The 15,271-nt window shown below is 35.2% G+C and overlaps 2 protein-coding genes across 5 annotated transcripts in view; one reads left to right on the forward strand and one right to left on the reverse strand.

Moving 5' to 3' along the window:
- Positions 1-434: 434 nt before the first annotated feature.
- LOC127450476 (brain-specific angiogenesis inhibitor 1-associated protein 2-like protein 2) lies at positions 435-15,196 on the reverse strand. 4 transcript variants are annotated; one of them, XM_051714616.1, is made up of 15 exons: positions 15,089-15,196; positions 13,775-13,960; positions 13,130-13,205; positions 12,317-12,403; positions 10,221-10,282; positions 9,941-10,012; positions 9,602-9,682; positions 9,177-9,308; positions 7,764-7,865; positions 7,558-7,615; positions 7,223-7,415; positions 5,534-5,599; positions 5,285-5,441; positions 1,899-1,933; positions 435-1,749 (listed from the first exon to the last, which is right to left on the reverse strand). In XM_051714616.1, exons 2-15 carry the CDS (start codon positions 13,826-13,828, stop codon positions 1,677-1,679), a joined length of 1,248 nt encoding a protein of 415 aa, XP_051570576.1. In that variant the 5' UTR covers positions 13,829-13,960; positions 15,089-15,196; the 3' UTR covers positions 435-1,676. The 4 variants fall into 4 exon arrangements, with proteins under 4 accessions (XP_051570576.1, XP_051570577.1, XP_051570575.1 ...); XM_051714617.1 differs by lacking the exon at positions 15,089-15,196 and having other exon boundaries at positions 5,285-5,438; positions 13,775-14,032; XM_051714615.1 differs by lacking the exon at positions 15,089-15,196 and having other exon boundaries at positions 13,775-14,032.
- Positions 15,087-15,271, forward strand: part of LOC127450987 (uncharacterized) — a 31,450-nt gene continuing 31,265 nt past the window's right edge. Inside the window, exon 1 of the mRNA XM_051715469.1 lies at positions 15,087-15,223. Within this exon, the coding sequence (XP_051571429.1) occupies positions 15,155-15,223 (69 nt within the window). The 5' untranslated portion in view covers positions 15,087-15,154. The remainder of the gene's footprint in view (positions 15,224-15,271) is intronic.

Here is a 15,271-nt window from a genome sequence, read left to right on the forward strand (position 1 = left end):
AATCAGCCATGATTAATTTAATCCAAGAGTGAAAGTGTCCAATAACAGGATGCTTACCGAGATTAAGCCAGTAGTATTCAGTTGTTCATCTAAAATGGCAGCCCCCATGAGGGCGCCACTCCCCCATGTAGAATAAAACATCTTTTATAATGTTACTGATATGGCTTGAGTCATCATCTCATGTGAGTTGTCATGATTTTATACATATGTTTCAAAATTACAATTCATTTATTTAGGAGTAAATCTATTTTAATGGGGAAAAATTTACTGAGTGCACCTTTAAGTCTGTTCAAGTAATGTTAACCACAGACCTTATTTTACTCTGATACTCTAAATCTTAAACTGCTGTTCTAAAAACCCATAGTTAATTCCAGAGGGACCCATGGCTTGAAAATGCTAATTGTCTTCTGGATTTTTGGTCTACAACCTTCTTATACAACCATTACGATCATATTAGGATATGTGGTGCACTCACCAGCTCTGGAGTACACATTCCATTTATGTGATGTTATCATGTGAACTGAACATGGTTAATGCAAATTTAAATAAGTAACATAACTACATCTACTTATTTACTTCCAAACACTGCAGCTGACATGTCAATAAATGACTGCTACAGAGACACAGAATCAACTTTACATTTATTTTACATTGTATTTTACCTGTATTTGCCAGTTCAAGCATAACTATAACATGAACCACTGCTATGAAATAAGCACATATGTCTCTATTTGTAATATTTAGCAGTACCCATCAATAAAGCAAACTTTATATTCTCAAAAACATCACAAATGGTGATGAGATACAAGACATGTACATCACTACAAATGGGCAGCACTAATGGTTTGACACCTCAGGAGAAGGTCACACCAATTACTGTCAAGGTCAAAAAGAACATTTACTTTATAGGCACTTAAGCAGACAGAACACCCAATTTGAGGTCAGTGTATAATTGGGCATGTCAGCTGAATTAAATGAGTTAAGAGACAAAGTTCAATCACAGAGCCGCAGAGAGACCGAAAGCGGCTTATCAGAGAAGCTAGGGTCCCAGAGGTCAAATCAAATAAAACTGTTAAATCATCCCCAATGGCAACAAACAGAGTTGTATTCATTTTAAAGTGCATCAGAGACAACCTGTGTTACTTAAAAAAAAAAAGAAAAAAAGAAAAGCATTTCAGCTCACAAAATGTCAATTATATACAATTATTAGAAAAACGACAAATTATCTCAGCTCTTGGGAGAACTTGAAATTAAGCTGACTTTGAAAATCAGAGTCCCTGCATTTACATTTCTTGGTTAGTCAGCACAACTCCAGAATACCAACAAAAAAAAAAAGTAAATAATGTCATGTCTGCAAACAAACTTGTTATTTTCACTGTCTGAGAGTGTTTCTTATTGCATTACCTCCAGCAGACTAGAAATTATAAATTACCTCTTCAAAGGTCAATTTTCTTTTACCGCAATTCTGAAGGCCTCTCTAATTATTATAATGGGCTTTTAAAGACCAGTCATTGATCATTGCTGAGTATCTTTATCTTAACTGTGATGCTTTGTACTGATACAATTATTCTGGAAAATGAATGTCTTTTTGTAAAACTTGCAGAACTGATCTGCCATTGGATGAAGAGTTTAAAAAATCTTTGAGCATCTGATCTGTCATTGCTTGAAATGTTTCTTTATATCCGTGGAGCTGATCTGTCATTGGTTTTGGTGGGTTTCAGCTTCACTGTTGCAAATGGGTTTGTCCCTCTGCAAAAATACAGAAAGAAGTGATTGTGTTGAATATACTGTAGATGATCTGTCTCTTATTTTTGATACTAATGCAATTAGAATGCTTGTGGTCTCAAACAGGTAATTCTGAATAAGCAACATATAGAAGTTACTAGACTTCCACCAACCTTGGAAAAAGTTCTGGCCCATAGTGATCTTGTCTCTGTCAAAAGAAGAAAGTACAATTGTTTGCATTGTTGACTGTTTTAAAACTCTTTTTGACTTTTCTTACCATTGCTATCCAAAAAAGTCACAGAAAAGCCAGTTTAAAAAAAAGGTTAGTGTTGGTGTATTCAGCTCTTGTGTTCTATTTGACATCCATTTTAACACTTAAAATGTTTTTTGTCTCCTGGGGGACACAAACATTTCAGAGGCTGGGGAGAGGAGCAATGACTGAGTCTGTCAAATTTTTGTAAATAATATTGAAAGGGGCTCCCTGCAAATACTGAGGACATGCGACTTTGTAGATAATGTCTGGGACTACTTTACAATCTTTATCTAAAAGTAAAAAGGCAGCATTTTTTGAGAAGGCAGTTGACTTCGAGGCAAACGCTCCTATCTTTTCAATGTTATTTTCATGATTTCAACACGCTATACATTTTTTAATAAAAGCATTATTTTAGAAAAAACAACACAGAAATGTATTGTGTGGGCCCTAATGTGTTGGAAAATAGCAATTCATTCATTTTCAAAGGTATCTTCATATTCTTGCCATTTTTAGGGTTAAAACTAAGGGTCAAACTCAAGCCCCAACACACAAAATCAAACCAAAAGAACTATCTTAACATTGTGACTGTTCAGTGGTGGAAAGTTGTAGGCAGAGCAAACGATCAGACCAAAGCATGCAGTTATCACATACACAAACACACTGACAAAAATTCATTTTCTAAATCAGTATTTTTGTCTCTTTTATCTTCCAGTAAAATAACAACTATCCAATAAAATAGAAAATCTAATCATTCCGTACATTTGGAATGTTCAAATGGGCCGACAGTCTGAAACAGAATGTTTGTGAATTCAAAGTCCAACTGTAAAAAAATTCAAACGAAAACACTCACACAAGGCCTTTAAAGGAATATTCTGAGTTCAATACAAGTTAAGCTTAAATCAACAGAATTTGTGGAAGAATGTCGATCACCACATTCAATTATTTTGACTCGTCCCTCGTTTTCTTTACAAAAAACAAAAATTGAGGTTACAATGAGGCACTTTCAAACCAATTTTTTTAGGTTTTAAAAGCAGAAATTTGAAGCTTATAATTCTATAAAAGCACTTACATTAATAATTCTACAGTAAAAATAAAAATAAAAATACACAGCGTTACGTCATCACAACAAATTTGTAAAATCAGATATAACATAAAATGTATCACCCTAAAATGATGTTAACGCACATATTGTTCATGTCTTGTGGCTACACTTTTGAAATGTATTGAAAGCATTTTAATGTTTAAAGATTGGCCCTATTCACTTCCATTGTAATTGTCTCTGTAACCCAGATTTTTGCTTTTTTTAAAGAAAAGAAGGAACCAGTTGAAATTAATATTTGTGGTTATCAACAGTTTGCCACAAATGCTGTCGATTGAGCTTGATGTTTTTACTGAACCCAGAAAATTCCTTTAATCTGATTTCTCTCTTTATATCTCTATACAGCATACAGTACTGTGAAAAAGTTTTAGGCAATTGAAAAAAATAAAAAATATATATATATATATATATATATATATATATATATATATATATATATATATATATATATATATATATATATATCTATATATATATATATATATATATATATCTTTGAGGAAAAAATTGAACATGTATAAAAAACAAAATGCCATGAATATTTTTTTATTTATCAATAAACTTCATACAATTTGCAGAAAACATACAAAAAACTAAATTAATATTTGGTGTAAACACCCTATGCCTTTAAAACAGCACCAGTTCTCCTAGGTATACTTGTGTAATGGTAGACCGCTGGTACGTGCTGTGCAGTGTGTAAACCTCACTACCCTGGCCTTAAGAGGCACACTAGCGACTGAAACTAGAGGCTGTAGCTTTTAGCCTCCTCGTTAGCGCACCCACCTCCCATGCCGGAGACCTGTGTTTGAATCCCACTTGGAGAGGGTCGAGCAGGACCGGTTACAGTGGTGCTGTGACCCGATTGGGGGTGAGTGTAACAGTAGCCAGCTGATATGTGTTGTGCAGTGTGTAAACCTCACTATCCTGGCCTTAAGAGGCACACTAGAGGCTGTAGTCTTTAACCTCCTCATTAGCACACCCGCCTCCCATGCCGGAGATGCCGGTTCTAATCCCGCTCGGAGCGGGTCGAGCAGGACCGGTTACACTTGCGTACAGTTTTTCAAGGTTGTTGGCATATAAGATGTTCCGAGCATCTTGGATAATCTGCCACAGTTCTTCTATGTATTTAGGCTGTCTCAATTGCTTCGGTCTCTTCATGTAATCCCAGACTGACACAAAGATGTAGAGATCCGTGCTCTGTTGGGACTATACTATCTGTTGCTGGACTCCTTGTTTTACTTCTACTCTACTCTATTTGCAAAAGAAATGCTTGGATAGATTAAGATATAAAATAACCATCTTAAGACAAATGTTTTTGTGAAACATCTAATGTGTGCAGTACTGTATAGCATCTAACACTATGTATTCACTATCTAATCAATATACATTTACATGAGAAGCAAAAAAAGAATATACTGAATATATTCATATTTTTAAATTAAGATAATATTTCAATGTATCTTGTTTTAAGGATGTTTAAATATTTTTACTGGAAAACAAGACAAAAATACTGACGTTTTTTCACACACTGACAGACCCTTAGCAGAAAGAGCTCCCCCCTTGCAACCACCAGAATGAAGGATGAGGCGTCGTGGAAAAGAGAACTTCACCACAGTGCCCCTGCTGACCACAGGAGGGAACTGACACTTAACATTGAACATCAGACTACTCATCAAAACATTTATATCAGCTTACAGTCAAGAATCTCTCCAAGGATTTAAAATATCCTAAATATCAGCAAAAATGCACAAACCGCATCAGCAGAAAACAACATAAACTCAAGTTTTACTGATTAAAGGATTACTACATGACAGTTGCTGCATGTTAATTTTCACATGACTTTGCATGTAAAATTTATGTTGTTTGATGGAACAAACGTGATCAGTTATACTCAGTTAGCTATAACATATACAAAGTCAACATGAAATCAAAATTTACCCTATTCACTTTCTTAATACACATGCCTGGTCGTGTTATAAAAGTTTAATCTGTAGACAGAAAAAAATAATCTTCATAATATTTAATCAAAAATGTATTAACTAATACTAATTTATTTTCAGCTTTTAACAATCTGATCAAATCCAGATAAATTAAATCAAGTTTTGCCCTATATTTTCACTTGGAAATAATACGGCATTATATAAGTCACAATATGGAAGTAAAATGGGTTATAAACTCTGTCTCATGTTCACTTTGACAGGCCTTACTCTGTTTTCTGAAGGGGTGGGGGTGATCGGCCGGGATTCACTAGTTTTTATTGATGATGGTGGAGGGGGTGGAGGTGGAGGCGGAGCCACGTAGTGACTGCTGCTCACTGGTTGGTCGAGGAGGTTACTCATACTGCTGCTGCTTCTGAGAGAGCTGCTGTTGAACAATGACAGGGATAGAGATCAAAGATCATGAGTGTAAAGCGCAGCACCTGCGCAGGTGTGGGGAAATGTGCAGTATCAGCTTACCTGGAGACAGATGGTCCAGGTGGCTCAACCATGGGGCCTACATAAGCAGCTGGGAACCAGCCCTGCCTGAACAATACATAAATGTGATCCAATGAGCGAGAAACAAAATCTGGTGGTCAGTCCAACTGTTACAGAACTAATAAAGAACAACAATACTTTGTCTTCAGTCTAGGTCTCAGACATGCTAATTTGGTGGCCTGGCATGCTAATACTGTAATCTAAAAGCACATCGGCTAATTTATGTGTCAGTCACTGTTACAATTGTAAACTGGTGCTTGATTGGTGGGATCTGTGAACCTTTCTCAAAAATGACTTGAAAGCCGAAAGACAATACGGGCCTTCTACCTAACCTTCTCACCAACAAACATGCCACCTCACAATTGTCAAACTTCCAGTTTTGAGGACACATTTTCATATCTAAAGTAATTTAATGAAGTATTTTAAGCCATCACGAACTGACTTTGATGAAATGTTCCGAAAATTCATAGCAATCAATTCACACAATATTAGTAAATAAATAGGGCTGTCAATCAATTACAATTTTTAATCAAATTAATTACATGATTTGCTGATTACTATTTGCGAGAAAGGCCCCCAAATAAAAATAATTTAATAAATAATGATAAAAGAATTATACATAATTGTATGAAAATAATTTTATATATAAATAATAAACATAATAATTCAGATAATTAAAATACATTACATTGTTGTGGATGACGAGTAAAGCATTGATTAGACAATACAAAAAGTGGCTTTGGAAGGAAATATGTTGTTTATTTCCATATCATTGAACATAAGATTATCATTGGCCAACAGTCCACAGCAATCCATTTTGCAATTGAATTCATCAATCTGTAAGAGGTAGACTTATAATAAGGGCTTTTCTAAGGACACATCTATGTACACATGCCTCAGACTGAAACTTTTGGAGTGTCTCACTTTGGTTGCATGGTGTCATTTTTTGCTCGTGTCATCTTGGACTTACAGTGACACCTAGTGGTGTGGATGCAGCATCATTCAAAATCAATAATTTTCAGTTATAGATGCCATTGTAGAAATTCACTATTCACAAACGGCCATGATTAATTTAATCCAAGAGTGAAAGTGTACAATAACATGAAAGTTACTGAGATTAAGCGAGTAGTATTTAGCTGATCATGTTATTCTAAAATGCCTGCCCCATGTAGAATAAAACAGCTTTTATAACTGATGTGACGAGTCATCATCTCATGTGGTCATGATTTTATACATGTGTTTCAAAATTACAATTCCTTTCTTTACTGAGTGCACCTTTAAATGTAGTTTCAAACTAGAAAAATGCATCTCGAGTACTTTGCATTCAGAGTTGCGCTACAGTTGTGTTTGAACGCAAAAACGCATCCTAATCTTGTGCTGTCTGCTATAATTAAGTGTGGTTTGTTGTCTTTACAGCTGTGTGTTGCCTGTTCAGCCGGAGTTGCACTTACTGCCCCTTGCTGACCAAGACTCACAAAAACATGAAGATGAACATTCGTTTTTAATGCATTATTTTTGTATAATTAACTGAATTAACAAATTACATCGACAGCCCTATTAATAAAATTTATTTCAGAAAGACAGGAATAATAAAGTGGCTGGAGTAGTTTTCAAACAAGAAAAAAGTAATGCCTAATAGGTGTGGGTTGGCATGTGTGAAAGAGCTCTAACCGTTCAGAGCTGTCAGATCGGCCATAAAGCCAGCCGTTCCTTGGCTCCTGAACAAGTAGGGTGATGGTTTCTCCCCGGGAGAAGGGTAGGAGGGTGGGGTTTGCAGTGGGAGGGTGGGGCACCAGTGCTCGCATTACTCTGCCTCCAGCCAATCCCGAAAAGGAGTTGGAACGACTGGGCTGAGGGGAGGGGCCTGAGACAGGATGGGCGGTTACAGAGTGAAGGGATGAGAGTTTGTCATATGTACGACAAGTTATGATACTGAACAAAAAATTTAAGAAAAGGATAATGTTCCATCATCAGATGTTTCTTCGGATGTCGTAAGGCCTTCATACCTCTAGAGGGAACTCTCCCCAAAGGCTGCTCTGCCCAGCGGCTAACATGGTCATAAATCTACCAGAAAAACACAGAGAAAGAGAAAAAGATAGAGAGGGCATGAGTAAAATATCCATCAAGGTTATTGTGATATAGCAAATACAGCATTATTGAATTTTGTTATTATATGAAACTTGTGATGTCATCATATGATTGTTTTTCTCACTGTGTTCTCCTCCAGTCGTGAAGGAGCGCGTGGACGAGATTCTCTTGTGTGATTCACCAGATCTTTCCATCCCTCTGCTCTGTTCTTCAGACTGTCCCCTGTCTTTGGGAATAATAATATGTTTATTTACATAGATAAATCAAATTCAGCACGCTTTGCTGAAAAAAAAAGAAAAAAAAAACCTGTTCCAAGTACATTTTCAATAGACAGAAAAAAATTGCATTCTATAAAATACAATGTTTGAACTAAACAAAAAGAAACATAAAACTGCCGAAGTTTTAATTTTGTTTTAAGTTTCTGATTTTTCCTTTAGAACTCCTAAAAGCATACTGAAAGAAACAGAAAGGGTTTAGTTCCCTTCAGAAAAATAAAATACTTTATCATAAATTGAAATGGAAAGTTTTTATTATGCCAATTCCTGTTCAGTAGTGAGTGAGACCATTTTTTACATACAGAAAACCTCATAACAACATAAACATCTGCTAATGGACCCTTTTCACACTTCCGATTTTTGGAACACTGAAGTAAACGATTGCAGGGTGAACTTTGATAGTGGTGAATGGGAGATTTCCATTGCTTACACATTTGCTATAACATCAAAAGACAAATGCCACTATTATGTTTCCACAGCTTTCCAAATGAAGAAAAATATAGAGAGTGATGAATTATGAAATAAGATGGCAAAGTTATTGTCACTCTCTCAGCAGATGTATTAGAAACCTCACCGCATCTGTGGTAACTCGTTTTTTTATTTTTTTTTACTTACTCCAGGGTAATGTAAGACAAAGTATGATGTTACAAATTTACACTTAAATGATAGGAAATATAAAAAAGTTTGCAAAATTTACGCTACTAAATAAGGCTGAAATGAATCAGTCTGTGAAAAGGGTCCATAATAAACTTCAGACACTATGAAGCAGCTGGTTTAAATGGACACTAATAAAGGTAACTAGATAGGTAAAGTTTGTCAAGACAAGCTTTGATGTTGGCTTGACAAAGTCTTGTCTGAAAGGTAGTTTTCAAAAATTGAAGTTTGAAGGTTAGAGATAGAAATCAGATTAAAGGCCTCATGTTTGTTTGTTTTCGTTTGACTTTTTAGACAGTTAGAGTTTGAATTCAAACATTCCGTTTTAGACTCTTGGCCCGTTTGAACTTTCCATCGATATAAGTATATGGGAATTTTGGCCAATTTGAGCTGTAATGGGAAAACCATTAATATGATCAGTTAGAAAAGACACAGCAACTCAAGTAAGAACAGTCTAAAGGTCCGTGCCGAATTTGGTGGATGTAGCTTGAAAGCTCTAGTACAAGATACAGTCAGAAATTTTGTCTTGGTTTAGGGATTTAGAGAAAACTCTAACCAAAGTCTGTAGATTAACAGTGTGTTGGCTTTGTCAACATAATAATATTTACCTTGTTCATGAGATATGCAATAGACTGGGTGAGTCCACAGTGTTTCTCTGCCAGGAATCGATATCTTCTTTCTTCCTCCTTTAATGCCTCTTTCTGACTCTCTCTGAGAAAATGCACATACTCACTGCCATCCTAAACACAAACGGAACCATTATAATCAACATCTTAAACATTTGATCCGCTTCTGTGGTCATTACCACCATCTTTTAACATCTGTTTGGAGGCCTTAACATGAATGATGCTAACCACCATCTTCCTTGTTACACATTGCCTGTGTAGACATAGACACACTACCGGTAGTTTCAGCTTCAGATGGCACAAAATATGACTGGCTAACTTCTACAATTTTCAATTTTCTAGTCAGGGTGTACAGGATTTTATCAGTCTTCTGGGAATTTTAGGGCAGGACCATACACTGCTCTCACCTGTGGGACCCCTCTTCTCATCTGTCTCTCCAGTGCTGTTGCTTGGTTTCTAACTTCCATTTCATAACGCCTCCTGCTGGTCTTGAGGAGTAAATGAACCAAACAACTTTAACATATCTCTCTACATTTCTAAAATTCATTAGCAAGATAATTTCTGTTGGCTAATGTTCTTTCTGTTCTGAGTTTTGATTTGACTGAATGATAAAAAAAAGAACTGGTACTGATCTGCTCTTTGAAATCAAACCACACACAGTGGCTGTTAGATTTTTACACACAAGTTTTGTTCTATTAAATGTACATTGACTGCTATGGATGTGTAAAACATTCTGAAAATCTTACCGAGATGTAATCCTTATCTAGTCTGACATTACTGTCCATCTCCTGGAGGACCTCAGAGTGGAACCAGCGAAACTGAACCAATCACACACAAAGACGCACACACAAACACACACACACACACACACACACACACACACACACACACACACACACACACACACTGATTTATCATGGGTTTGGCCATAAAGACAATCTAAAATGGTTCAATGTCAATAAAAAGAGGCGAACAGATGATCTTGAAAGATGGGTAAATAGGAGAGATCAAGGACAGGTAACGCACCACTCCCTCCAGTTCATTGGTCAGTCTTCTCTGACTCTCTGAGATCTGTATCAATACATCACCTACAGAACAAGAAGACATTTTGTCCAAAGCATGCATTCAAGGTATAGAGTAAATTTCATCACTATGTGCATGAAGCACTATAGGCTGATATAGAAAAACAATAGCCATAAGAACCCTATAGCTGTATATAGAAACACTAGAGCCTTATATAGGAACACTATAGCCTTATATAGGAACATGAGAGCCTTGTATAGAAACACTGTAGCCTTGTATAGAAACACTATAGTCTTATATAAGAACACTATTGCCTTATATAGAAATATTATAACCTTATATAGAAACACTATAGCCTTATATTGAAACACTATGCCCTTATATACTATAGCCTTGTATAGAAACACTATAGCCTTATATAGAAAAACTATAGCCTTATATAGGAATACTATAGCCTTGTATAGAAACACTATAGTCTTGTTTAGAAACAATATAGCCTTATTAAGAAACACTATATAATTATAAAGAACACTATAGCCTTGTATAGAAACACACTAGTCTTGTTTAGAAACACTATAGCCTTATATGGGAACACTATAGCCTTATATAGAAACACTATCACCTTCTATAGGAACACTATAGCCTTGTTTAGAAACACTATAGTCTTACTGGATATAGGAACACTATAGTCTTATATAGAAATGCTATAGCCTTATATAGAAACACTATATCCTTATAAAGAAACACTATAGCCTTATATAGGAACACTATAGCCTTGTATAGAAACACTATAGACTTGTTTAGAAACACCATATCCTTATAAAGAACACTATAGCCTTATATAGGAACACTTTATCTTATAAAGAACACTATAGCCTTATTTAGAATCACTATAGCCTTATATAGTAACACTATAGCCTTGTATAGAAACACTATAGCCTTATATAGAAACACTATAGCCTTATACAGGAACACTATAGCCTTATATAGAAACGCTTTATCCTTATACTGTAAAGAACACTATAGCCTTATACAGGAACACTATAGCCTTGTTTATGAACACTGTAGCCTTAAATAGAAACACTTTAACCTTATAAAGAAAACTATAGCCTTATATATGACAATATAGCCAAACACTGTATAGGAACACTTTAGCCTTGTATAGGAATGCTATAGCGACACTATAGCTTTATGTAGAAACACTATAGCCTCGTAGGAATGCTTTAGCCTTGTGTAGGAACAATATAGTCTAATATACTGTAGGAACACTGTATGGCTGATGTAACACTGATTTACACTATATATAATACAATTTAATAACAGCAAATATTATATACACAAAATTGCTGAATTGCAATTTTGGATTTTGGAATTGACACTAGGTGGAATTACTATATCTGTTCATCGAACAGGACACATTTATCGGCTGATACCAAAAAAAAAAAAAAAATGACCAAATATTAGTTGATTAATTGGCCTCGCCAATGTTTTGGTCTATCATATAACACTTATTCTATCTTCTGGCACTGTGTTGTGCGTTAATATGTGTTAAAGTGGAGGTATTAGGCTTCTAAAGGTTAAGCAACCACTGCCAATCTGACGGTGTGTCATCATGTATTATTTAAAATCACAGAGGAGGTACAGATACCTGATATTGACCACTGACATACACACACACACACACACACATACAACTTTCTCTCTCACACACAAACACACAACACACTAGTCATAAAATATGATTCATAGCAACCAAAGCACCATTGAAATTTAATGAAATTGTTCTGTTAAACCACAACAGGGATATAGATGCCAGTCATAAATAAACACTCACACACAAAGTGCATTTACAAGAGCAAAGTACAAATTGAGTGTGTGAAGGACACTGACTGTCTTGGTTTATAACCATCAATAAACACACAAACTCTCTCTCTCTCCCTCTCTCTCACACACACACACACACACTTGCTCACTCTCTCGCTGTAATGGAAAGTAGCCTGTACAAGTGTATGTAAAATGTTTGACTTTGACAGAAAAGTATCCATCCATAATTAAAAGAGTGCTAAATAATGAAATGATAAGAGGGAGTAAAAGCTTACCCAGCAAGCGAGAGGACATACTCTGCATGGCCTGTTCACCCAGCTTAGTAAGAGTATTGAAATAGGCCTCACTTGTGACAGCAAGGGCTGTAAACACACAAAAATTTAATTTTGGTTAATTTACCACTTTAAGTCTGTGATTTTTACCCTTCAAATTTTATTTTTAATCGGTATCTTTGTCTTATTTTCCAGTAAAATATCTAAACATTCTTTTTGTGTGATGGTGGCTTTTTTCACTTGTTTTAGGCATAACCCTCACTAAAGGTATTATTATTTTATTATGGTTTATTTGATAAACCATTTAATGGATCTTTTGCTCACTAGTTCTGCCGACATATTGTGATTTTAGCTGAACTAACTAAAGTGTTTGATTCTGTATCGCAACACCAATAGTTTTTTTTTAAGGACTAACATAAATAGAATATTGACTGTCAAAACACTAAAAAAAAAAAAAAAAAAAAAACATTTAAAAAACCCCAATAAAAATCATAGAACCTTTTTATTTGTTCATGATAAGTTGTTTGATAGATGTCTTTCAAAATACTAAAGTTTTCAACAGATGCAAGGTCTATCAAAGCTACTCATTATTAGCTCTGCATGGACGTCACTGAGTGAAACTAAGTCTCATAAAATAGACAGTCATTAAACAATGATATTGAATCAGCCAATGATGTTCCAGCAATGCTGCCTTATTATTATCTATGACAACTGGCAGACCAAAGTTCAAACTTTCCACTTCTGCTTCCCCCTTACATCTTTTCATCAGTCTCTAATTCACTCATTTTACCTCATTTTATCTTCATGTTCACTTGCCTTGAAAAGCTTGAATGTAACTGTTTCCCAGGGCCACCAGTCTCTGCAGACTTGGGTTGAACTCTTCCATTATGCTCTGTGCGTAGACAAAGTGTAAGAACAACAATCAGTGAGAGAAATATCAAACATGTTTTGTTACTTCGATTATCGCTATAGTTTCATGTTGTTGTTTATCACAACAATAAAGTTTACCATCTAAAATCACTTGTGTCCAAAGAAATATATTCATTTATATTTATATATATTATCAATTATATACATTTTCAGATTAGGTACAAATGTAGGTGTTTAACTTTTTTATGCTGAATATAATATAATATTAATTTTATATTACAGAATATTATATTATATAGCTTGTTTATATTGATAATGTAAAATTGATTACGCCTATGACAAGAAGCCAATGGTGCATGCTGTATATTTAGATTACACAAAAATCCAAAAAAACAAATTTCATCTATAAAAATTTCAACAAATACCATTTCTTTACACAATCTACTCTGTGTCAGTGTATTCAACAAAGACTTTCTTATTATTTGATGCATTAAAATGTTTTTCACTCAAATGAAAGTAAGTGAAATTGACATTCAATTTAAATGAGAGGTAACTGTTTCTAATTCACACTCAGAGAGACTTTAGACTTACTGTATAAATACCCAGAGTGGTGCGATGCAGCAGATCACTGTTTTGTCCTGACATCCTGATCTGTCACTGCAGCCCAACAAACAATAAACAATGTCCACTGACTTAACAACAAACACTCCACACTGACAGATAACCCACCACAGTCTCACTGTCGACCCCCTCGTCTCCTGTGTCCTCTCTCCTGTCCTGTTTGTGTGTGTGTGTGTGTGTGTGTGTGTGTGTGAGAGAGAGAGAGAGAGAGAGAGAGAGAGGGAGAGAGAGAGAGAAAGAGAGATGGGGCTATTGTCACCTGTGTGGCCTGTGAATTATTTAACAGTGCCTGCCGTGTAATAAGGTGTGACTGAGGTTAGATACCTGCTGTAAAACTGCTAATTCTTTGTTGGTGTCTGAAAATGTATTGCTAAACCTATTTGCAGAGAAGCTGAGATGGACGTGGTGTGAGGTACTGTAGATAAAAATATCCAATACAGGCGTTTCAATTTCATGTGGAATGACATGCTGCCAACAATATCAAAAACGCATCACAAAAAAAAAAAGAAAGAAAAAAAAGTAAAAAAGTGTCTAATACAAACTTGCTTGTGCTTGGATAGCAATTGTAGGCTGTTCTTTAAGGGGATGTTCACACTGAACACGTTTTTCGTCCAACTGCACTGCTTTTTGCTTGCTTTTCTATGTAAACAGGCAAGACGGACGCCTTTGACCATTACACCATGTTTTAAATACACATCTCGTGAGACCTGTGTTCTGGACTGGTCTATTCATTGCACTTTTTTACCACAAGAATGTGTTCAGTCTGAATGGCCCCTGCATTCAACATCCTTTATCATCTACATGCCTTAAGAACATACACAGAACGTGAATACTATTTCACAATTTAATTTCATATACTATAACTATTATTAAGATATTTAATAGCAATATATTTAAAATAAGAAATGTAAAAATATATATTAAATATAATAAAATAAATTACACTTTTCAAAATTAAAATAAAATATTAAATTAAATTAAATGCTAAACATAAATTGTTCTTCTTATTTTATTTAGTGTAAATATATTAACATATTTGAAAAAAATATGACATTAAATATAAACTGTAGTTATTATTTATACTTAATTTTATCCTACTAAATATCAATTGTATAACATTAATTATTTATGCTATTATTAAGGTTATGATTATTATAATTATCATCAGGCCTATTATTAAATGTAAAAAAACAAACAAAAACTGTGTGTGTGTGTGTGTGTGTGTGTGTGTGTGTGTGTGTGTGTGTGTGTGTGTGTGTGTGTGTGTGTGTGTGTGTGTTTTACTCCTCCACGGCGCAGGATCACTTTATAGCTTCCGCGGAAGAACCCGTCTCTGCTGTCCCGCTAAAGATGGAGCTATCTGCGGCAGGGGACCGTGTGTTTGCCGCTGAGGCCATCCTGAAGCGCCGCGTCCGCAAGGTCAGTTACTTTATAATCAAATCATTTTATTTTGGCTCTCTGCGGCCT

The sequence above is a fragment of the Myxocyprinus asiaticus genome, chromosome 13 (genome assembly GCF_019703515.2).
Source record: "Myxocyprinus asiaticus isolate MX2 ecotype Aquarium Trade chromosome 13, UBuf_Myxa_2, whole genome shotgun sequence".
Lineage (NCBI taxonomy): Eukaryota > Metazoa > Chordata > Actinopteri > Cypriniformes > Catostomidae > Myxocyprinus > Myxocyprinus asiaticus.

Coding starts and splice junctions, on each gene's coding strand:
- LOC127450476 (XM_051714616.1), bottom strand. CDS start 13,828: ATGTCAGGACAAAACAGTGATCTGCTGCATCGCACCACTCTGGGTATT. Junction 12,404..13,129: donor TTACATTCAAGCTTTTCAAG/GCAAGTGAACAT, acceptor GTGTGTTTACAG/CCCTTGCTGTCACAAGTGAG. Junction 10,013..10,220: donor CCAATGAACTGGAGGGAGTG/GTGCGTTACCTG, acceptor TGATTGGTTCAG/TTTCGCTGGTTCCACTCTGA.